This window comes from Mugil cephalus, chromosome 5 (assembly GCF_022458985.1).
Source record: "Mugil cephalus isolate CIBA_MC_2020 chromosome 5, CIBA_Mcephalus_1.1, whole genome shotgun sequence".
NCBI lineage: Eukaryota > Metazoa > Chordata > Actinopteri > Mugiliformes > Mugilidae > Mugil > Mugil cephalus.
In genome coordinates, this window is record NC_061774.1 from 16,827,744 (window position 1) to 16,852,797 (window position 25,054).

Consider the following 25,054-nt stretch of genomic DNA (forward strand, 5'->3'; position numbering starts at 1 on the left):
GTCAGCAGCAATAACATTCAGCCTTCCCACTTATTCTTTTCAAAAAAAGGTTTTGGAAATTATGCTCACCACAGGTACAAGTCTTAACACTGCTTAGACATGCATTAGAATTACATATTTATTACGTTTCTGTAAGCAAGGCCTTTGTTGTTTCATAGTCGGCGTGCACTTAAGTAACCTGATTAAAGTCAGTTTATCCAATTAGTTGCTTTCTTACATATAATGCTAATGAGAGATCTGGTTTCCTGATTCAGGGTAGATAAAATAGAGAAGCTAATCTTTCCCCTGGAGATTTTTTTCCTCATAAGAAAACAGATTTCTTCGCCATGTGCACGAGCAACCAGGTTTCAACGCAGCTCGTTACAGGCACAGATGTGCATGACAAAAGACAGCAGCCAAGGAAAGTCTGACAGCAGTGCAGCTGGCAGAAAGGAGAGATAATTAATTTAAATAATTGCATTTAAAGTGCAAGTGAAATTGGCACAAACACCCTAGGAACTTTGAAGTGGCCTCTTGAAGTCTTAAGTCAGCTGAGCCTTCTACTGTTTTCAACATTTACTTTTACCGCACGGCGACGTCTATCAATTATTCTGATTATCTGCAGGAAATAAAAAGAAAAGATTTATTAATAATACATTTTAGTCTGTCCTGGATGCTGGGGGCTTGTGTGCTGTCTGTCCAACACCTCCACCCACTTCCCACTGGCCAGTTTTGATGATTTCATGTATGAAACTCTGTCAGTGTCTCACTTGATAATCTAGAAATATTCGCTGTTATCCCCATTTTCATAAAATACCAGCCCTCCATCGTCCCTCTCTGTGATATTTAGACTTTTGACGACAGCTACAAACACGTCTGATTTCTGGTTGCACAGTACATCAGAGGAACTACTTTTCACTCTGGGTGACATTGTGGAGGCTGTTCCTTAACTTTGACATGCTGATTATGAATTGTGTTTTGTCAATAGCTGAAGGACATGATGTGGCCCATAAACCGCTGAGTTTATGGGAACATCACATTACTGACGCAACGTTGCTTTGCCAACGTTTAATGAAGATGGACCATTTGCCATGTGGTTATGGGCTGTTATAGTCAGCATTTATTTGTCTATGAAACAAGTCTGTCGTGCTGGGCGCCACGGACCCCTGCAGCAGCGAGGAGCTCCGTCTTTAGAAACCCGGTGTAGATCCAAGGTTTCCTCGGTGCCCTGCAGATAACTCTGTGCCCCTGCTGCCTTTGATGATGAATGTTTCAAATGTGGGGCTGCGCAGTTATGAAGGACGTGTGGTTGTCCAGTGGTACGGCTCCTCCAAGGTACCCACATCGATCTCTCAAACACTTGTGCTGTTTAATGTCACCACTGCCCTGAGGAGTTTACTGATGGCTCCGTCTAATCCCCCCCTTCCCGCAAGAATCATGTGAGTCGCACACATCCAACTCCGCAGTAAAGCTGCGCGTGCGTGCATGTGCCTGTGTATATGTGTGTGCGTGCGCGTGTGTGCTGCGCCGGCTTGTCAGGCTGTCCTCTCACCCCGGTCGTCACAGTCACACTGGACTCCAAACTCGTACCTGTTACCAAGCAACCAGGACTTCTGTCACATCAGAAGCAGCCTGATATCAACATCTCGCCTGAAGGAGGGAGGGAGGCAGGGATGAGGAGTTTGGCGACATATCCAAGTTGAAAAAAAATTGATTGACAATTTATACCTAAGGGAACAGAGAAAAATCACCTCCTCAAAGTGACACATTTCCCTGAGAGAAACTTCAGAGTTAGTGGTTGCCACTATCCATGCTTTGTACAATCTGCGCTCGTTTTCTCTATTAGCAACTACATGTAAATACCATATTCTCATGTGACTCAGCTAACACCAGTCAAAGCGCTCAAAGCGGAGATGTCCGCTTCAGTTTCACTGGCTGGCATGTTCAAACTGATTGACATTTCTCATCAAAGATCCTCATTTCTTTGTTATGTAAATGAGAAATAATGTTCTCGAAGAAACGGTGGAAAGAAATATTGAAACATTACATTCAAGAGTCACTGCTGGAGATGGCGTGCACACCCGCAGTTGCCATTGCCATTTATTCAGTTTTCAATCATTATGCTGCTACTTCCTGTATCAAAACTCACTAATAAGGTGCAAAGGTGTAAATAAACAGACTGCACATATTCTATAGAATAAACCTGTTTGTGTGTGTCTGAGGATTTATTATTAATCAACTAAGAGAAACAAACATTCCTGCCGTCGTATGCTGCCGGTCAAAAGTTTGGACACATCACTGAATTGAATGATATGATAATAATATTTCTGGGCTGGTTTTAACACTTTTCATTAACAAAACTGTAGAGCTACATGATTTTAATGAGCAATTAAACACAACTTAATTATGTTTTTTTAACCTAGAGACCCTTGCTGAAACTATAAACAGTGCCCTGGTCAAGATAGACAGACACACATCAGGAGAACGTGCACAATGGCACTAATAAATGGAATTTTAAGAAACAGCGAGTCTGTCCGACGTTATAAAAAATTGCAAATTCCAATCCAGAAACGTATCCACACTAATACATGTTTTAAAATATCACAAAAGATTAGAATCCTGAAAAGACAGAATCCATTTGCAACAGTAGTTATTTTAATTTGCAAAGAGCAGGAATGCACAGGGTTGATGGCCATACATCTGAAGGTGAGGGCCTTGGTGGTCTGATCCTTGGTTACAGAAATGGGCTCTTGGGACATGGAATGTCACCTCTGTGGCAGGGAAGGAGCCAGATGCGGAAGTGGAAGAGGTTGAGCATTATCGACTAGATGTAGTGGGCTCACCTTGACACATCGCTTCGGCTCTGGAACTGAAGTCCTTGAAAGGGTTGGACCCTGTTTTTAGCTGGTCGGGAAACGGGTCCTGACTGTACCCGTCCTGTTTGGAGGCTCTAGGATGAACACCGGGACTGTTCCCTGACTGGAGTCTCCATTGTCCTGCTGGGGGACCTCAACGCTCACATGGGAAGGGTGTGATTCACACTTGTCAGCACCTCCAACTCTGAGGCCATAGTCCTCAGTTGGAAAAGGGTTGATTGCCCACTCCCTGTCGGGGAGGAGGTTCTGCCTCAAGTGGAGGAGTTCCAGATCCTTGGACCTTATTCTGGAGTGAGGGTACGATGGAGTGAGAGATCGATGTGGCATCTGCAGTGATACGAGTGCTTAACTAGTCTGTCATGGTGAAGAGAGAGCTATGCCCAAAGCGCTAAGCTGAAAGGCGTCCATCAATGTTCCAACCCTCACCTATGCTCGAGAACTTTGGGTAATGACCGAAATACAAGTGACTCAAATGAGTTTCCTTTGCAGGATGGTTGTTCTAAGCCTTAGATATAGGGTAAGGAGCTTGGACACATGGGAGGTGCTCGAAGTTGAACCACTGCTCCTCCACATCGAGAGGAGTGAGTTGAGGTGGCTATCGCATCTGGTAAGGATGCCTCCCGGACTCCTCCTGTTTTGGGCATGTCCCACTGGAAGGGGGCCTTGGGGCCGACACAGGCCATGATGGAGGGATTAAATCTCTCATCTGACCTGAGACCAGAGACCTCCCACACTCCAAAGACATGCTTGTTTGGTTAACTGGTCATTCTATATTGGCTGTAGGTGTGCTTCTGAGTTTGTCTTTCTGCGTTAGCCCTGTGATAGAGTGACGACCTGTACACGGTGTACCGTGCCTCTCACCCAATGACACCAGGGATAGACTCCTGCAAAGAGGATAAGCAGTAACTGGGGATTGCATCAGTTCAGATTTTTTAAAGTCGGCTATTATGTGATGAAAGTCACACCAACTAATCTTTGATGATGTCACTAATAAAGCACAGTAGTTGCAATAATGACATCTATATTCTTGACCTGAATACATATGCCGAGAACAGATGGCTCATGTGCTACATACTGTGCGTTGCAGATACGTATAGCCTATTTAAATCGGCCGTATGTTGTAATTGTCACGTGATCAGTGATTAGTCAACATGATGCTTAAAGTGTCGTGGCACAGCAGTAAGGTCGACTAATCGAGTAGTTGGTACAACTCCTAGCAGTAGCAAGTAATAAGCTACATTACGTTTATTTTTCATTAAAACCATTTTGTTTGGTAAAAATTGAAAATTATTCTCACCAAATAGGCGGAGGATTATACTAAGGACTGTTACATTATTGTGTATAAATTTGTGCTCATTCGAAGATTTTGGGATTAAGAGCTGAAAGACAAACATTTTTTGACTTGCAAAAAAAGGGCTGGATATAGTTTGTAGAGCATCCTTGCTTCTTAGCTTCTCAGCTTTTAGCAGCTCCTCAGGTTTCTGAGAAGAGTTGGTTCCCTTCACGCAGACGCTGAACGTATGTGCCAGCTAGCCACTGGCTGCAGACTGTTTAGTCCAGTCACAAACGAAGTCAGCTCACACCTACAGTAAGTGCAGTAAATCTAATGAACATTTCTCACTAATGGGACTGTGCAGTGTGATTATATGCTGTGTAGCACAATATTAATTTGTCTATTGTTTATACCAACGCAGCTCTCCATTAACATTTCACATTAGACTGTATCAGACCCACAAGTGTGGGTAACGTTGCAAATCACTGAGCAAAACTCCATTATGGAAATATTGGACGATAATTATTTTTTTCCCCTTTTTGCATCGGTACTTTAATCTCACATTGATATTTTATTCACTGGATTAACCCATAATAGATATAATTGTTTTGTAGGATAAATTACTGTATTGCAGTATATATTGATACCAGAGTGTAAAATCTTACCAAGCTACAATATTAAAGAGATCAGATGCAACATAATGTTGATATGTGATAATCTGCTGTTCAAAATATGAGGTAATGTCTGTGAATTAAACTGAAATTCAAACTAGAGCGCCTGTTTTCAAATGCTTGTCTGATCACCGGCGCCCTTGGAGAAACCTTTCATCGTCTTCTGTGATATGCCGTCAAGGGATTCCCAGAGTTCTAATGACTTTTGTGCGTGCTTTTGTTAGTGGACGATATCAAAGGGTAAAACAAAGTGATCAAAGAGAGCCAAAGCCGTGATCGATAATCCCTTCACCTTCACGCTGCAGACAAGAGTTGAAGAAATACCACCAATGTGGCTGTCTTGGAGATGGACCGGTCTGGCCCTGCACAGCAGAGGCAATATTCATCCGTTCGTGTTCAGTCCCAGCAGACTCAAACGTCAAAGTAACTGGAAGGGTTTAAATTAATAACCGAGCCATGCCTGAAGTGCAGACTGCTCAGTATTCAGAGCTCAGGTGGTGGAAGACATGACATGTGGACCCTCTCTACAGCAGACGTGACCTTTGGCCTCATCAGACAGGTGTGTTTATCGAAACTGATTCACTGCAGGAAAGACAAAAGAGTTGCACCAACTTCCTGAGTGTGCTTCTCGGTTACAGTTAGACGTACTTACAACCCTTAACGCACACAGGCCAGCATCCCTGTACATTCACTCACAAGATTACTTGGTTCAGAAACTCCTTTGAACGTCAAGGAAAGGATGTCACAATTTGTCCTTCCTCTCCTGGTTTCAATGTCCAGTATCGATCCATCCTCAAGTCTATCAGTTCTCATTACCTGTCCTCAGTAACTTATCTCAATTGTTATGGCTGCGACTGCTTCCGAAGCCTCGGCCAGCTCTGCACGTTCCCTAGGTCGGGGAGAGGAGACGTCTGGCGAGTCCTAATAAAGACACATCCCCTCCGAACAAATCAATGCTGACAGTGTGTTTGCATAGATTAGGAGATTCTCCCACACTATGATTTCTCATCAGACACATGATGAGGAGAAGGGAGATTGGCATTTGAGCGCAGACTTGTTGTATTGGCCTGGCTGATTTGATTGTGTTTGCATTTCATCTGCCAGCATTGATGGAAACGATTTTGATCCACGCTTCGCATTGTCACCCCGGCAGCAAGCCCTCTCAGGTGGAAAATACATGCATTTCACATTCCTATTTCAATAAACCTCTGCTACTGCTTTATAAAGATGGGAGATTATATTTTCCCCGTTGATTGAACCGGATGTCGACAAGACTTCTACAATGAGAACAGAAGATGATGGAGAAAATAGTCAAACACCCTGGTGCACCCTACATTATGAAACCGTTTACAGTGGAATCATATACAAAATATTATTAAATTTACTATCCCTCTACAACTGCAGGTATCATTTAAAGCACTGGAATATGGAGCTGTTCTATAATCCTCAGGTTTATCAGCATCGGCTCCTGTCCTCTGTCACTCCTTTGAACTCTAAATACCACGCATGACGTAGTCAGTAAATCGTTTAAAGCCGTCTATCACTTTCTGAAGAGAACTAATAATGTGTTATGGTACCATAGGGCTAACCCCGGCGTCTGCAAACCAGCTAGGATTCATTTGTATAAAATATGTATTTTCTGATTGACTAGATCCTGGATCATAATGTGATGACATATTTAATTTCTGATCTAAGGAAGGGGATAAGCTAGGCTTAGCCGGAATGATCTGTAACCTTTATTTTAATACCACAATGCTTATCCGTGGTATTATAGCAGCCAATCACCTCTCTCACACCAACTTTCAGCTATTCTCTGCTCCCTCTGTCCCCGTATTGCACATTTCCTTCCTCCTCTTTCACATCTGTATAGGTCATGGACGCTGATAAATGCTTCTACCTTTAAAGGAAGCAGCGTCCCTCAACATGAATGACATTTGAAAGCGGCCCGCTGTCATTTTGTTGCCGTCAAGGTGAAGTCAGGACAGAGTCGCCCTAATGGTGCTGCAGAGATCCAACACAGTAATTAAACAAGATTTTTAATGGAATATTGAAGAACAGCCCTGCTGCAATTTGAGCTGAACCTGATATGTCTGCAAGCCAGGATCTAATGAGCAGAAGGAAATAAGAGAATCAGGAGGGAAGAGGACAATATAGTCCTAAATGAACGAAATGGCCTTGTACCACCTGCTAAGCATCGATCAGTAGCCAAAGGGACTAATTGATAATGCATTATTAGCTGCCTCCCCATAATGGGACTTGTATTTCATCCTGTCCTTGATTGCGGGACGGTGGGGGGAAAGATTTGGCAATGAAGCACCGAAAAACAGATGGCAAGGTGAATTGTTCCCGTGACACATCTGCCAGCGTGTTCTATTAGACTTCTCAGACAGGTCAGCTCCGTATCTCCATCCGCCTGTGTGTTTATGTGCGAGCAGGCAGACTTTTCTCCAAGCTCGGCAACACACCTCAGAGCGAGAAGGGAGTCAAAGTGGATTTAATTGAAGCCTGTGTTTGTCTGGCCTTGATACAACTGCAAGTGCGTCTGGAGCAGTGGGAGTAAAGCGAGGCAGGCAGAATTAAAAACCAACCAGCTGTGCTGATTGATCTCGCCAATAGACTCATACGAAGGGCCGCGCATCTCGGTGTCTTCAACTTTAGCGTAAGTTGTGTTTTTATTGAGAAATTTGGAGTGCGCCGGGTCTGTTCCTTTTGAATTGGTCTTGACGTGCGGAAATAATGAATTTTAAAATTAACTGCAATTAGAGGAAGAAAAGTGGGAGGAAAAAAAAAGATAATTACCGTTTGTCAAACAACAACGCTGCCGTTCCACTCTCCCACACGCGCAGCCTTTGTCCTCCCACCAAAACATATCCCAAGTCAGCTCCGCACTTTGCTTTCTTCAGAATGATTTCACATTTGTCAGTCTCACAAAAGCTGTGCCCTTGCTGCAAGTTGGAATGCATTCCACAGTGGCTATTTCTTTTACAATAGTTCAACTACAGTGCATCCGGAAAGTATTCACAGCTCTTGGGTCACATTTTGTTATGTTACAGCCTTATTCCACAATGGATTAAATTTTTTTTTCCTCAAAATTCTACACACAGCATCCCATAATGATTTATTTATGCATTTTAAATTTTGAATTAATTTTTTATTTGAGATTTTTGCAAATTTATTTAATTTGTTGAACTTCAAGAATATTTAAAGCTCTTGTGCATACAAAATAAAGAAGAGATAGAGCACAAGGAGCAATAAAGGTCGGCAACCCTGCCTGAGACACATCATTCTATCCTTTTGGACTGAACAGACCCTGCAGACTCCAGTCTATTCCGCCTCACCTTGAAAGAGGCAAATCTGTCGATTATTTTTTTGTGCTTGACTCTCAGTCGCCTCCTTCTCCATGGACATCACAGCTGGAGTCTGCTTTGGTTCATGGTCTTTTCAACCAAGTATGTTTAGCTTACACCTTGGCTTTAACATCAACACATATTCCCAACAAAAGCTTAACAACAGCACAACAGCTCCAACCTGAACTGTGGACGGTGGTTGATCGACGATCTGTGTTAGTATACCAGAGAGAAAAAAACGTCAGCTAGCAAACTCCTACTGAGCAACAACAACAGTAAAAGTTGTAGGGCTGTTACTAATGAATGTATAATGTGTTTGTGCTGAGTGATAAAGTAAATAGATCTTTGTTTGATAACTGTTTTTTTAGGGGTGCCCAAGTTGACACGCCTGTGAGTACAAGCAGCTTCTGGCTGCATGTACTCCGCGAGTGGGGGAGGGCCGATGTATGGGCTGCACAGGTCCACAGCGTCTCCAGCAGCACAGGGCTGTCTGTGGATGTGCCTGTCTTATGTATACATATCGGCAAATGCACCCGCATATCGGCTAATACCAGTAAAAAAAAATACAAATATCTCTACTCAACACTTTGTTGATGCACCTTTGGCAGCAATTACATTCTAAAATTTTTTTGAATATGGTGAAACAAGCTTGGCACACTTATCTTTGGTCAGTTTTGCCCATTCGTCTTTGCAATACCTCTCAAGCTCCTTCGGGCTGGATGGGAAGCGTCGGTGCACAGGCATTTTCTCCAGAGATGTTCAATCGTGTTCAAGTCTGGTCTCTGGCTGCACCACTAAAGGACATTCACAGAGGCTACTCCTTTGATATCTTGGCTGTGTGCTTAGGGTCGTTGTCCTGCTGGAAGATGAGCTGTCACCCCAGTCTGAGGTCAAGAGTGCTCTGGAGCGGGTTTTAATCCACGATGTCTCTGTACGTTGGCTGCCATGTGCCTTGGCAAGGAGTGTTTACGGTCTGGCCACTCCATACAGTACCTACCATACAAGCCTGATTGACTGACTGATTGAGAAAGTTGTCCTTCTGGAAGGTTCTCTTCTTTCCACAGAGGCGTAACCATTGGGCTCTTGGTCATCTCCCTGATTAGGGCTCTTCTCCTGGTGGTTCTGAACTTCCTCCATTTATGGATGAAAGAGGCGACTATGTACCCTTCCCCAGATTTGTGTGAGGTGTGGTGTGAGGCCTATAGGTATATATTTCGTTGACTTCATGCTTGGTTTGTCCACTTACATGCACTGTCAACTGTGGAACGTTATGTAGACAGGTGTGTGCCTTTCCAAAACATGTCTAATCAGCTGAATTTACCACAGCCTGACTCCTATCTGTAGAAGCATCTCGAGGACGATCAGTATGCACCATTTTTTGTTCATTTTTTGCGTCATGGCAAAGGCTGTGAATATTTATGTACATGCAATTTCTCAGTTTTTTTTTTATTTTTAATAAGTTTGCAAACTTCTCAAAAACTTTGTCATTATGTACAATTTTGAGGGGAAAAAATGAATTTACAAATGTGGAAAAAGTGAAACACTGCAAATACTTTCCAGACGCAGACAGACATGTTATCAATAGTCCTGCAACTCTGCCTTTGAAATTTGTGAGGAATGTGCATAATGGCGTGTGATCAGGTTCGATCACGGAGAATTATTTCTGCTGCATTGTGTTGGTAACATGCATTTAAAGCACACTTCCAAAGGTGCAAGTCCAAAGATTTGTGGAGAGCTGCTAGGTTCTAGCAGTTACATGGAAATATTGGCCCTGATCCGTGGAACCGCAGTTTTGAGCTTTCCATGCCTTAACCAAGACGTCTGAATAAAATGTGGTCAGTAAGCTGCAGCACATGCATTACCCATGCATTACCCAGACCTCTTGTACTTCCCTTGTGCTGAGCAAATGGAGACCAGAGTTGCAAATGTGCTTGGATTCCACAGTGTGCCTCCAAATTTGTCATTTTAAGAATGGTTTGACTGAGAACGAAGCAGAGTACAGCCGGTAAGCTTCCTCCCCGCCTCTCTGTTTTGATTAACGGCAATGAGCGCTTTCTGTTGTTTTTTTTTCCCCCCTTCTTCTTCTTTCACTGTAATGTAATTTTATCTTTCAACTTACCTTCACCGCATCCCTTGAAAATGAAAGACGGCAGTGTTATGCTGACAGAGGGAGACAGAGTGGGAGTTCGTGGTGTCAATCAACACCTGCTCTGCTCAAATTCGTTTAAAAATAGTGAAGCTGGGAGGTGTAGCGAGGGAGCTGACAGCTAAATAGTCCTTGGAGATTTTTGATAGGCAGAGGAACTCGGTGGCTGACAGTTAATGCTTTGCGTGTTTGGCCCCTGAGGAGACTTTCAGTAGGTATTTTACACGGCCCTCAAACAAACATCAACTCTCCGTTCTTCTGACTTTCTACACTAAAAGCTGCAGGGTGTCCTGGGTGTTGGATAGTGGTGCTGTACTGAAAGGACTATTTTATGCAGTGAGGGATGAAGAATAGCTTCAATCTCCTCATGAAGCGTTTGTGCAAAATGTGAAAAGGAGCACAGCGAATCTCCTCTGGAAGTGTCACAAATACAAAGTGAGATGCAGGTGGGATTTATAAGCAAAGGCATCCAAAACAGTTTTAGTCAGTACTGTACTTATTTATACTGAGGTCTCGAGTAAATCTACAGCGAAAGGACTCGGCGCTGCATTATAGAGGCTGTCAGAGTTTGTGTCAGGCAGGTGATGTGAGTGAAAAACAACCGAGCGAATGTGTTCCGTCACATGTTTAAAGGCATGAAAACCCAAGTCGGCATTTCCCCCGCTGCCCACATCTCGCATCTGTTGACCGCAAGTGCGTTTGCTCGGCAGGACAATGCAGAGAAGGCGGCGCACGTGTTTGAGGAAACCTTTTCATCAGAGCAGGTGTTCAATGAGGCGTGTTGACAACAACAGAGCTAAAGTCCTGGCCTGGGAGCCATCAGGAAGCTGTCTCGGGGATTTTATGTGATTCAGATGAATAATTCATATGTGTTGTTTTAAGCCGCCAATGTGTTTTCAGAGGAAATGTTTTATATTTGATCTGCCACATATCTTTCAGGAAATCTCAGGGTAACGTGTATTTAAAGAATGTCTGATTAAAATGTGTCGGCTACCCTGCTGGATAATTCCCACGGTTCAAACCATTCATAGTCTAATTGATGACACGTCTTTGAGATTCCATATCTTACTTCATCATTACTTCTCTGCATCAATGCATCGTGCATATTTGCAATTATTTGACCCCACTACCTAACACCTACAACCTGTGGTTTCAAAACAAGCTCAATGGGTCCACTCTGTTTTTTATTTTCTAAATTTTTGGCGTCAGGTTATTTATAAAGTCCACAATTCTCTGTCTTGCATCTACTCTATCAATATTTAATTCAGTCGCATTTGAACAAAGAAATTAATATTTAAAGGCTCAATCCGTGCTCGGTCTGCAGCACTTCATCCCCCTCGTGTGTCACGTTATAGTGGATTCTGGACCCAGCAGCGAGGGCCGCGTTGGAATGAGAACCGTGTAAACTCGGCATCATGTGACCGCCGGGGTAGTTGGGGATTAAGATGGATTACACGCTGAGGCTGCAAATATTTTCCAGGTATTACTTTTATTTTCAGGTCTACCTTCCGTCTCTCAGACTGCAGGACATGTCCTTAATACTTAAATTATACCCTTTCCCATCTTTTTTTTTTTTTTCTTCCTTTGACCTTACGGCATCTTAAGGAAGCGGATATAGTGAAACTTTCTCATTTCGTGTTTCATTTAAGACGTCGTACTTGAGCCGCTGTCACCGTTTAAGTCTGGTGACACTTGAAGATAATACTTTGTTCCAAACATTTTCAGTCGAGCTTGATCCTGAGACAACCGTTCTGTTTCTGCGTCGATGCACAATGTTGACAATCACTGTCCAGAGGTTTCACGCAAGCCCCAGTGGTTACACTGTTTTTTTATATCATGCTGCAACTTTATTATGTCAGGTTTTGGAATTAAGCTGCCATTTTCCTTCCAGTCGCTGCTGCTCAGATTTTTTTTTATTATTTATATCAACTCATTATTATTTCATCTCATTTTATTGTTGTCTGGCATCCTTTATTGATGATTAGAGCGTAGCCAAGAATAATTATTAATTATATTGTTGTATAATCATCCATTCAATCATATTAAATTTTATTTATTTATTTATATGTCATCATTCTTTGGATACAATACTACCGTCTGACTTTAGGTCTTTAAAGGTATTTGCTAAAACATTCACATATTCTGAAAGATAGTGTTTCATATCTACTATATCTATCCTCTATAATCAAATTTTTGACGAAATAATCTTATTTAATTGAATTTAGTCACTAAGTTTTGAAATTGCAAGAAATCAAAACCATGATATTCACAAGGATTTTTCCTACCGCACAAAAAAAAATGTTCCAAAAGAATTATCTAACGGGCTTCTGGTTTAATCACTGGCACAAGCAGAGAAAATGATAATTACAAATTCAAGTATTTTTTTTTCTTCCTGCTTAAAATGCCAACACTTATTTGTGAGTCACTTTTTCCAAACTCAATCGACACAGCAGAAGTCAGCGTGGACTGAACTTGTTGGTCGGTCTTTCAACTGCTACTACAAAATCTAAACTGAACATAAACGCCAACATACTGTTAACTGGATGCTTGATACTGTGTCAGATACATGAACGCCGACCAAACCAAGAAAACATACAGTCTACAGCTTCCCACAAACACTTCCTGGCTGCACCAGATTGGATGGACGTCTGTTCGAGGACCGCAAACCGGTGTCTCGTTTGGAAACTTTCTCTTACGATCCGAAAATATTTAATCCAAATGTGTTTCTGGGAGCGTTTGAGACCCAAAATAAGAATCTGCTGAGTCTGTCTCGATTTTGGATTGGCAGCGGTAGCCTAAACGTTTCCAAGAGAGTTTCCAGAGGTGGTCAGATGCACTAAATGTCCCTGGTTTGCATAAATTACGACTATAACTCAGTTTCATGCTAATGAGGAGCATCCGACATGAATATCCTCAACCAGCATAAGAATTTCAAGGCCAGGAGAAAGAATGTAGGACTGATGGACTCTGTGGATACATACCATAAAAATGCCATTTGAGGCACTCGTGAAAAAATGTCCAACTACAAATATACTTACAACATAATATATTAAATATACATGCTTGTTGAGAAAAGGGGACAACGGAGCCAGATCAGGCCAAATGTAGAACATGCAGTCGACATGAATAGCACGGGTCTACAAATCCGCATAGTAAATACTGAATGTGCACACTGTCTTTGTGTTATTAGTTTCACTTTTACTCCGCAAACTTGCATACTTTGGTTAACACGTACAGTGCGGTTGCTTAAAAAATAAAATTGCCTCTCTTCTTTCTTTTAATGAAATCGTGGATTATGCAAGAAGTCTAAATAAATAAAATAATGACTTATACTTCAAAGACGGCAGTTATACATATTGTAATGTCGCCGCTGCTGTTTTTTAGTGTGTTTTTAGGTCAGTTTGTTCTCGGTTTTCTTGCTGGGAGACGAGTGTTTTTCGGTGTCGGAGCTCAAGGCGTGCGCCGAGGTGCGCGCGAAGCTGCATTTCGCTTACATCGGTTAATTTTAGGAGCGAGCTTAAAGACTTTTGAACAACGGCAGCAGTGCGAGACTCAAATATTGGCACACGTACTGTAGGAAATATAGAAGAACAAAAGCGAATTCTTGTTTTGCTTCAAAAATATTGAATGGAGAAAAAAATGTGGAGTGACGTTCGTAGCCTCTGTGTCGCCCCCAGGCTGTTTACTGAAAGCTGTTTGCTGTTGTGCTGAATATTTACATTCGCCTACACACCTTCGTTGGATTACCAAAAACCCCTGCCTCCTAATGTACATGCCACTGCCGGCCAAAGGCCCAAGAGGGACCCAGGGAGGGAGGGAGGCAGGAAGGAAGGGAGGGGAAAAACCTTAATGCAATTTGTATGGTGCAGAGCGCTCGGCAACCAGATGGGAGCCAGGCTGGCTTACCTGAAGCAGCTTTCCTTATTTACTTCAGCGCCCAAGGCCATGTCAGACAAGGGGGAGAGAAACACGTTAGTCCAAGCAAATTATCACGGCTTTCATGTGAGTTAACGTTCTATCAGATCCTCCCACTCTGCGAAACGTAGTGGAAGGAGAAGCGCAGCGCTCAAGGCCTTCACCTCTGACGTGTTCTCATTCGCGGTAGAACAAGGTGTGTGTGGGAGATAAAGGGCCAGGTCCCAGTCGCTCCGAGCCTGAAGACTGTGGCATCTACAACATTCTGCTCTTGCCAATCATCAGGGTCAGGATATTGGATGGAGAGTAATTACACCGAGGGCACTTTGGTAAGGGCACTGTGGTAAATCACAGCGCTGCCTTTGCGTATGTGCGTGACTGTGTGTGTGTGTGTGTGTGTGTGTGTGTGTGTGTGTGTCCTATTAAGGAAAGGTTAGGCAAACTAATTATAGAGGGACAGTGTAAATAGAAAAAACCATTGCTTTGAGTTAATGTCCATTTGATGTAATCAGTTGTGGCTTTTGAATGGTGCAAGAAAGCAGACACAGACGTGGAAAATATCAATTGAAACCTAATTTTCAAGTCAGGTGCATGGTGTCTTTGCTCTGCGACACAGAAAAGCTATTCTGAAGTTCTGTTAATCAATTCATTATCACGTTCAAAAGCCGCGAACACCTGCGCGGCTAAACCGAACGCAACCTGCCTTCTGCATTGTTGTGAGATTCCGCAAGCTCATGCCGCGGCGTTGTGTCACAGGCAAATATGGCAGTGAAATTTCTTGCGGGGTGAAAATCTTGCTCTGCTTATTACTATGGAGATCCAATCATTTTCATTCAACATCTGAGCCCCTCACTTGTGTCTGGGTGGTTTGGTACAGGACAGCACGTTGTGAGTGGTAAAAAAAAAAAAAAAAACGCGATGATGATATCCTCCCCGTCAGTTTATTGAAGTGTGCGGTGGCTGCTCTACAAGAAGTTAAAGCTGCAGACAAAACTCTTGGCATCTATCGGTTTTTAAAGTCTTATTGAGATTTAATAGGTTTTTCTTTTTTAAGTTTTAGACCTTGAAATGGGTGTAATAGCTTTATAACATTAAGGTAAAGAAAATCCTCTCAAAGAGGCATTATAATAAAAAGAAAAATGTAGAAAATGTTTCCATTGAAAACCACGTTGTAATTTCATCTAATAATAGTTATATACTGATCAGGCATAACATTATGACCTCTAACAGGGGAAGTAACCGCCTTGTGACAATTCAGTGTTCTGCTGGGAAACTTTTGGACCTGGTATTCATGTTACCAGACAAGACAACCCCCGCCCCATAGCAGTGACACTCCCTGATGGCCACAGCCATCACCAGCAGGGTGCAGCCTGACACAGACACACACACAAAAACAGTTTAGGAACAACAAAAAAAAAAAACAAACATGAAAAACGACACAAGGTGTTGACCTGGCCTTCAAATTCATTAGATCCCAAACTCATCAAGTATCTGTGGGATGGAACAAGTCTGATCCCCGGAGCCTTGATCCCCGGCAGTTTGTCATGATGTTATGTCTGATTGGTGTTTGTATGTGTGTATGTTTAAATGACACATTTTTTTTTCTCCGATTTAATTTCCATTCATTGTGGTGAGAGCACTTAAAGGATACTTCTGCTCTGTCTGAGTATCCAAATCACACGTAAAACTTTGTTACCGTGGCGCACTTGATAATAACAGACTCCCTCGTTTGCATTATAAAGAACAGATGCATAATAACCTCAGACAAAAAGGCACAAGGCAGCTTATTTGGGGCAGAAAATGAGGTGGGAGAAATGAATGAAATAACAGAAATGAATGATAAATAGACAAAAGTTAAAATGAAATGGATAAAGTATAAAATCAGTGGGAAAAGAAAATAGAAAGCAGATTCAAAGGTAAATAAATGCCAAAATAAATTAAAAGAAAAATCGAGTTTATGTCTAAATACTATACCACTTTCTCTATTTAAATTCTTTGATGTTGGCAGTTCCCGTCCTCCAGTGGGTTACGCATATAGACATTTATTTATGTATTTATTAGACTAAGATTATGAAGTCACACCGTTAGATAGACTTACTGTAATATAGTATATATTATATTATATATATAGTTATACTGTATTTTTATGACTGAGCTGTCAGTTCTAATGTTCACGCTACCGTATATTTTCATATTTGATCCACAATAAACATACAACAATAACAAAAATAAACGTACAATTTAAACACAAGATAGAGGGGCAATACATTAGTATTTTGTTGCATTTGATTTTACAGGTGTACCTAATAAAGTGTTGAAGTAAATTAAAACATAATTATCTAAGAAGCTCACTTCGACCTGTAAGCTGTCACCATTCAGTGAATAAAGTGTTAAACAGTGGATGTTTTGTGTTTATCCGGTGCTACTCAGAGGCTTACACTCTGCATTAAGGCAAACCTGCAGGGCTCTTGTCATTTGGCAGCTCTCGATGATGCTGTTGTTGTTTGGGATCCAGGAACGGGGGCAGGTCAGGTGGTTTACAGGATGGACTGGACAGGAGAGTGTAGCCTGCAGCGACAGTTCAGTGTCATCATTACCGGAGATGAGCTGGTTTCTGTCATGCTGTTTGGCTTTCTAAGACACTTCATTGTCTATAATTTGCCATCCTGCCTAGTAAATGCAATAGTTTACACATGTTTCTGAAGACACACGGTGCGTGTATGGGCTTAATAAGGCACTGGCAGCATATGGTGAAGTTGACAATTTGACTTGATGTTTTTTATATATATATATATATATATATATATATATATTTAATTAGTTTGGTGTAAACATAGTTGTCCCATGTTGTTTACTTGTTTCATCTTGTTAGACCGGTTGTCAGACCCGTGAAAACTGGTCTCTGGCTGAAGATATCCATGGGTGGTCCGAAATATCGGTGTGATGGCAGGAAGGAAGGAAAGAGGCGACATATAAGACGGTGGAGGGGTCAGATTTTCCACTTCCCTGGTTTTTCACTCCGACCATTTCATTTAAAATACATGTGATGAGAAGCATGACTTCTGCCCTATAAGCCAGGTGCCCCGGTGCCACGCGTGCTGCTAAATCTGGAAATAATGATTTAATAACAACAGATCTGAGCAAGTCAAACTGTACTGGAAATAATCTGGAGTTTGAATGTGCGAAGTCAATGAGGATTTGTAGAAAATTGCATTTCACAGTGTATTCTCAATTTTCAGATCGTGTGCTGCGGATTCGATTTTTTTTTATCATTATTTTATTCATTCATCTTCAAGTCTGATCTCTCAGATTAGTGCGGTCACCATTAACTTTTACTCTGCACGGAATCATGGAAACCCGAGACCGGTCACTTAATACCAGACTTTCAGAAGAGACACGTTGACCCGTGACTTCCATCATCATTTTTTTTTTTTTTTTTTCTATCTGCTTCCCCTCACTCCTCCCACTCCGCCTACGAAGCTCCAACCGAGTCTCCTTGGGACGGCATTGGACTGAACCTTTCTGGATTGATTGGAGCGCTACCTGCTCGCCCGTTTGTCAGCCATGAATAATCTGTAACGACATTTAGAGCATCGGCGGGGGCCTTGCAGTGTGCATTCATTGTGGAAAATGGACAGCTCAATCAAAAGGAGCTCTTGAAAAGCCAGTCATAACCGCAGGCAGAGCCTTGACCCAGAACACCGTCCCACTGACTCCAGTCGCAACCTCACCAGCACCCCCGAACGGGAGGTCCTAGTGCGTTTCCTTGTGAACTCGACTCGCGCGTGCTATTCCCATCCGCTGCCTTCTTTAATAGAGCCATGCTTCACTCGGAAGGCCACATTATCCTTGTTAGGAGACAGACACTTACGGTGCCTCATGCCATTCTCGACTCTCCACATCAGCTAGCACAGGCCACCCGCCGCTGCGCTTCTTTATATGGTAATGGAGGTTTGAAGACGTCATGATAAGCCTGTAATACCGTTGGCCTTGTGACGCGGGGTTAATTTTGGAATATTTACACGTGGAAATATTTCACGGAACGGCAGGTGTCTGTTTCTGAACTGGTTTTAACTTCAAAGTTTAGCTCAAAGTTTTTTTTTTTTTTTTTTTTTATTCTTCCACAGCCCGACTCAGTGTCAGGATCTCTTTCATGTCGGAAACGTAAATTGGTCCGTCAAGGAGCACATTCTTAGGTCTTTGAAAAGAAGCTTAGGACAGTTGCGGCGCCGGTGATGACACTGATGCCATCCGGTACAAAGAAGAACCACGGGAGGAAATGAAACACTTAGAGTATGCTTTTGACTGGTTGCCAGGATGTGCAGGCGGTGCATTCTTAAAAGCGTCCATCTGTGATGTTTCCCCTCAACCATTGTGAACTATGTCCCTTGAAAGGCAGCATTCTCCTGATGTAGAGTCACCCAGCCCTAATCCTCCTATATCCACTGATGAATCCCAGTCTCTCACACACACACAGACACGCGCACAGTTGGGGCACCGCCTAATTGAATTTCCTTGGCCACAATGAACACACACTCAGGACCTGCGAGTTCCAGTTCTTGCCTTTGATAAGCAAATGACCCCTATGGAATTGAGGTCAGAGCCTGCGAAAACAAGAGTGAGGGAGTGAAAAATAAAGTCCTGCGCGCAGTCAAGCCCAATATCGACTCACACGGGATTGAGTCCAATGATGTTTACCCTGTGTGTGTTTGAGCCCCTGTTGGCTCAGAGGGAGATCCATCCATCCCACCCCCCCCTCACCACCACCACCCGCGCGCATTCATTCATTTGAGAGACAGACGTCTGCGCTTAACTCTTATTCTTCTTCTCACACATTTAAATATGGTGGATGTGTAAATAATCTCGTCTTTGCCAAAGATTAGAACAAAACACAATCCAGTGAGTGTGTGTTCTTCGTGTGTGTGTGTGTCGGTGGATCTAGTAATAGCTTGTAATGTAGTCTATTGCCTGAAGACCTTGCATCAAGCTCAATCATACAATAGTAAGGTCATTTTATTCATGAACCCGGCCACTCTGCATTTCCTCCGGTCTTTTCATTCCGTCCGTTTCATTTTCTAAAACTCAGGAAGTCTTGAGGCAGCGCGGCGTTTTCTCTTTGGCCCACAGCCTGGATGCTTTTACAGATGGTGCTTTTTAGATACGAGCTCCGCATGCCTCCTCTCTGCGTGCGTTCAGGTGAACTAAATGATGGGACATCATTAGTGTCATTCCTGTATTGGATAATTAGGTCATTTTTAAAAACCCACTTGCCTCCTCGCGGGTTCAGTTTTGATTTACTCTCCAAAATCTCCACTAACGGTCTAATCTACCATTATCCCCGCGCGCCTACAACACCGAAGCTTTACAAGCGGCAGCAGTGAGTGATTTGTTGACTTTTTCTTCGCTGGGTTTCGCCTCATAGGCAACGTAGCCGTGGCCCTTCAAATCACTGGAAATTGGGTTTGTATTCAGCTTGTGTACAGGCACTGCTGAAAAGGGCACGGCCACCTTTCATGCATGAATTTCCTGGCAAAAAAAAAATGTAGTTAAAAAGGACTCTACATCTCCCCGAAGAACTGTTGGAAATACTACCGTAGTTGTCAGCTAGTGATTAATGCTTTTTAAGTTTTGTCTGTGTATTAATGAAACCTGAAAATTAAATGTTATATGACTCAGAGCGGTAACACATCAGTTTGCCAAGATGAATATCGGTATTTGTTAATGCTTGTCATACAGGAAGCTTAGCTGCAAAATGGTGTACACACCCGTCACTGTGTGTATTGTTCTGTTGCTCATAATGACTTCCATGTAATATTATAAAGTGAATGTACTTTCACAATGAATTCTGTTTAAACACGACTTAGTAAGTTGCCCCGTCGCCCTGCAATAAGAATAATAAGCCCACCACGTTTCCAGCTTTAAGCCCAGGATTCATACAGTGTCAATCACGTAATCACTCTTTAAAATTTTCACAGTACTTTTAGGTGGTTTGGGATATGAGCTCATTTATAAATGGGCCGCAGATCAAACCGAAGGCTGAGGGAATCGTGTCATGTTTTAATTATCATTTAACAGGGATGTTAAGTGCACGCTCACTATCTTGCAGGAAGGGAAGTGTAAATTTCCTCTCACTCTTTTTTTTTTTTTTTTTTTGTAGTCCCTCTGAGGCAGCTGGGCATAGCATTATGAATCAATAATAATATAATTGAGTCTTAAGCGTGCCAAAACCCCCGTTTCCAGACATACGGCTTCCCTATGAATCAATATTGTAGTTTCTGCCTCAGTCATCTCTATCGATGTTCGTGAAGTTTTGTTTTGCCATCCTATTGGAGGAGACTTTGGAAAACAGCAGGTCCGATCATTATTAGCCGCTTAAATACTACAGCCGTTATTTTGTACACCAAACTGATGAGATTATTTGTCCTACTTATTAATTGGAGTGAAATTGGACAGAGTGACTCACAACAGTGTTACTGGAAGGTGTCAGACACAGAAAGCAGGTAATTATGGAGACATGAAGAGATAAGGAAACAGAATGCAATTACCCTGGCAAGCAGAGCTTCAAATTGCTCTTCTTAGGATTTCTCACCTCGGGTTGCTATTGTTCATGCTTTGCATCTCCATACTGATCTTTATTCCCTTCACCCTCCAGCTCCAACGAGAAGAAAGGTTTGCATTAATCAAATGAATTCCTACTGTAAGTAGAGCCATACTGAGCACTGAACACATTTCAGATGTATGTATTCAGATATTTTTTTTCTTTCCTGTGCACATAAACTGCTGTGAGTTCGGTCTAAATCAGTGCCGTCAGATGTTTTTCGTTGTTCCTCACTTCTCAGGCTGGAGGGATTCCTCGGGATTTAGTTTTATTTCTGATTTTTCATCTTGATTTGACGACTTTTGCCTTGCAGTCGCATACCCGTAGGTGATTATTTTTATAGATCTGATTAACCCCTAATGCATAATAATAATTCCACACATGCATTATAATGTACAACAGCCGGCTTCGCGTAAATGGCTTCAGTTACGAGCATGCTGTAAATGATGGGAAAAGCCCAAACCAAGTCTTCAGAAGTGTGGGAATTCTTGTGTGGGAAACAGAAAGTCAAGCTTTTGGGAATTTCCAACCACAAACCAACAACTCAGCCACATCCGCATTTAGAATATTACAGTGAGTTTTTATTGATTATTATTAGTTGGTGGTCAGCGCCTGAGGGTTTTAGCTGTGTCCTTTTTGTCGTGCTGCATTCAAGGACTCAACAAAGACTTTAAAGACGCTAATGGCTAGTATGGCTATGCGGCTTCCCACTACATTTGCATCTTGTAAGCTGTTAAGTTTGCAGAAATGCTCTGAACACTCGCTGTAAGCATCTTTTTTTCGGATAAATAACACAGGTGCTGCTTCCGTTACAATCAGCACCAGTCACTGAGGTCAAATCAAACTCAACAACTTTGCTACTTCACAGCTGAATGATTTGAATGGCACCTTTCCTCTTCAGACCTACGCTCAATGAGTCTAACGCTGGTGATTAATAGCATCGTGAGATAAAAGGTAAAGTTTGAATCAAAGTTTCAAATATTGATGGCAGAAGTTATTTATTATTTAAAGTTATGATAGTTATATTATTTACCGGTGAATCACCCAAAGCACTCAGAAAATAATACATCCTCTGAAAAATAGATACTTGTTTTCATTTTTATGAAGGAAATCGTTTAACCAGTAAAACTGCCAGACTAGAAAATAAATTTGAATGTTTGCCCCGTCGTCAGCAGCCGTGTATGTTCTGCGGTTCTTTTAAGGCCAACGCTGCTGGTTTGGAAGAAGGAGAAGAAGAGGGATTTCTTCTGCTCCACTTGTTCATTCTCTGTAGTGCCCATTTTGCTACTTTAGCCATTTGTTTTAGCTTTTAGGTGCTCTCTCAGCCTGTGCCAAACACTATCACTGCGCGCACAAACCTAATAGAAAGCGCTGGACTTCAGAAAGAGAGATTAGACGAGGTTTTCTCAATCCAACCTTGGACTGAATCAAGCATTTTCACTTTTTTTGGAAGACTTATCAAAGCCAATATAAACATTTTCAAAGAACAAATCATCGCAAGGTGTTGTTGAAACTCGGAGCTGGATCCGCTGCACGTGCACTCGTATGTAGTGATATCACAAGGAGTCAAAATTTGCCACGTTTAGACGCTAATACGTGGGGGTCTGCCAGTGACCCTTGCAACTACTTATCACCGTGTGTAGCCCCCGGCGATGGAGCCACTCCACTTTTATCCCCGACAGCCTGCACTTTACACAGCCTTCCGCGGAGCCGCGTGCAGTTTGCCTCAAATTGTTTACGAAAAAATATCCCCATTTTTGGTCTGATGAATGCTCAAGTGCTTTATGTAATTGCTGTATAGGTTTGATGGCGTGATAGGTGCCACTTAGTCGAGCTTCACTCTGGAGCTGGAAATGATCATTGCAGACCAAGATCAAGTGTGCGAGGGGAGTGCGAGAGTGTCATAAAGTGCTTTTATGTAAATGACAGCTGAATGGTGGCTTTCCATTGAGATTTAAATATACTGCGCCGTATATGCGACTGCTGTCAGTCTCCAGGATGTCTCCTCCGCGACTCTTAAATGATCTGCGCTCACATGAAAAGACAACAACGGGAAAAGATGAGACGTAGAGAGCCGAAGGAAAACAAGGCAATCTCTTTACCGGAGCGAAGACAAAGTAGGGCACATGGTGGGAACCAAGGTTGCAGCTCAATATATATATATATAAAAAAAATACCTCTGGATTACACGTTCCAAATGTGAGGTCGAGAGAAAATGAAATGAAAGATTGCTTCTCAAATACCCCAAAAGATGCCGCGACTGGTTTAGCAGAACGAGCCGTGCCCCTGTTTTCCTTTTTTGCTCAGAGAAGACTCGCCTTTATTTTCTGCTTAGAAAACAATGAAGCTATTTTCAATGCCTCGTCACTTACGTCGACACTGTTGCGCGTAGATTGTGAACTCTCTCCCCTCGCTGAGTTTAGGCAGAAGCGCTGTGTATGTGGAGTAATTTTGTTTGCGGAGTGTTTGTTTAGCGCTTCCATGTTCCTTCCCAACTGTTGCTATTTTAACCTCCTCCAAATTACACCGAGGATGGCTGTGAGGCTCTCTACTCATTTTCCTCAGTTAACAAGAACTCGGTTTATATATGATTACGGTTCTCTGCTTGTTTATTCTGCCTGTTTCTTTCTTTTTTTTTTTTTTTATTCAAATTACTTTGCTGGTTTAGCTCAAGGTACAAAATACACTAAAGGTTTTAGTTCGGCTCATGTTCTGCAGTTTTTTTTTTTATTATAATTATATTTTCCCGGTGAGACTTTTTTTTCTCATTTAACTCTTTGCTGCTGTCAAACAAGCTGTTGGGGATAAACCCGGGCCTCCCGCGTGCGCCTCCCTGACTGCTATTCCTGTGTTTGTTTTGCAGCGCTGCCAGTCATGGAGGTGACAATTGAAATTACCAGGCAGCAGGTGGAGAAGATCTTCGGTCTCGATGAGTACTGGTGTCAGTGTGTCGCCTGGAGCACCACGGGAACCCAGAAGAGCCAAAAAGCTTACATCAGGATTGCTTGTGAGTGCGCTTTAAAACCGTCGCCTTGTCTTTAGAAAGGCTTCGCAACGAGGTGATTACGTGTTGCATGTCGGTGTGCAAGAAGAAGATGTTAACGAGATCGTGTTTTTACTTTGGGTGGTTGGGGAGGGGCTGAGTTTCATTTAACAATTAGCCGAGGGACATTACGCACCACAGTGTATTACTGTTATTAGAGTTTAGTTAAATCATCTTCCTGTGAAATATCAAACTCTGACAGAGAAGAACAAGAGAGCAATGCATCTCCTCGAAGGCTGTTTATTTCTTTTTTTTTCCAAAAAGCGAAACATTAAATTTGAGTATTCATGAGCATATTTCTCACCAGATACAATATATCAGCAATGATCCCAATGAAAGTAACTGGAATAAAAACAGATTTGAAATTTATTGCCGCGCTGCAATCGTAAATCTGTCCCAGGAACACAGACGCATCCCTCGCCGCAGCCCCAACAGCTTTATTAGAAGGAGCCATTTTTTTTTTTTTTTTACGTTTGAGTATTTTAAAGCATTCTGCCTGTTAATTCCCACATAAATATGTATTATTCCAGGCAAAGCCTAACGCGGCACAGCCTCCAAACCGCTAAACACACATTCATTATCCACCCTCGTTTGGGAGCCCTGCGAAGTGAGATTGTTGCAGGAGAAGGACGCACACGAGCCCGACCCTTAACCACGCATTGGTGATATTCACACGCACACCCGTGTTCCATCACATACATCTGAGCTTTCCAAGACCGTTACATCTCCCGTCTCCTCCAGTCCCATTGTATCGGCTTTAATTAAATCGAATGTCGTCGAACTCTCTGCTCGTCTTAACGTTTCTCTCGGCGTGATCGGTGAGGACAAGCGCACATCTGTTTAAAGGAATTCACCAGTGGCTCGTGGCCGCGCCGTCAGCCACTCGCCACACACTAACACATTGCTCCGCTCTGAGTCAAAACCTGGGGTGAACACATCAAATTTCCACCGAGCCGCCCGCCAGCCATCGACGGCCCCGTCTGGCTCGTCTGATACAAATAGTTCGGCATTTTGTTTTCCGCGCGAGAAATAAGCGTCTGCAATTTTACCTGTGTAATTCACAGCAGGGGCTTACAGGCAAATATAAAGCGGGACATGGTGCAGCAGTATTCAATGAGACGTAATGTGAAGCCCCATGCAGTCAGCCAGGCTCGCAGGAGCTCTTGTCCAGGCGCCTCGGGGCTTTGTTTTCATGTGGCTGCTCCA

At 42.6% G+C, this 25,054-nt stretch overlaps 1 protein-coding gene across 7 annotated transcripts in view; it reads left to right on the forward strand.

The window, feature by feature from the left end:
• The window catches only part of unc5a (unc-5 netrin receptor A), a 134,479-nt gene that overhangs the window by 65,715 nt on the left and 43,710 nt on the right, over positions 1–25,054 (forward strand). For all 7 annotated transcript variants that reach the window (XM_047585064.1, XM_047585067.1, XM_047585069.1 and 4 more), the window contains exon 3: positions 23,669–23,812. In XM_047585064.1, the coding sequence (XP_047441020.1) occupies positions 23,669–23,812 (144 nt within the window). The remainder of the gene's footprint in view (positions 1–23,668; positions 23,813–25,054) is intronic.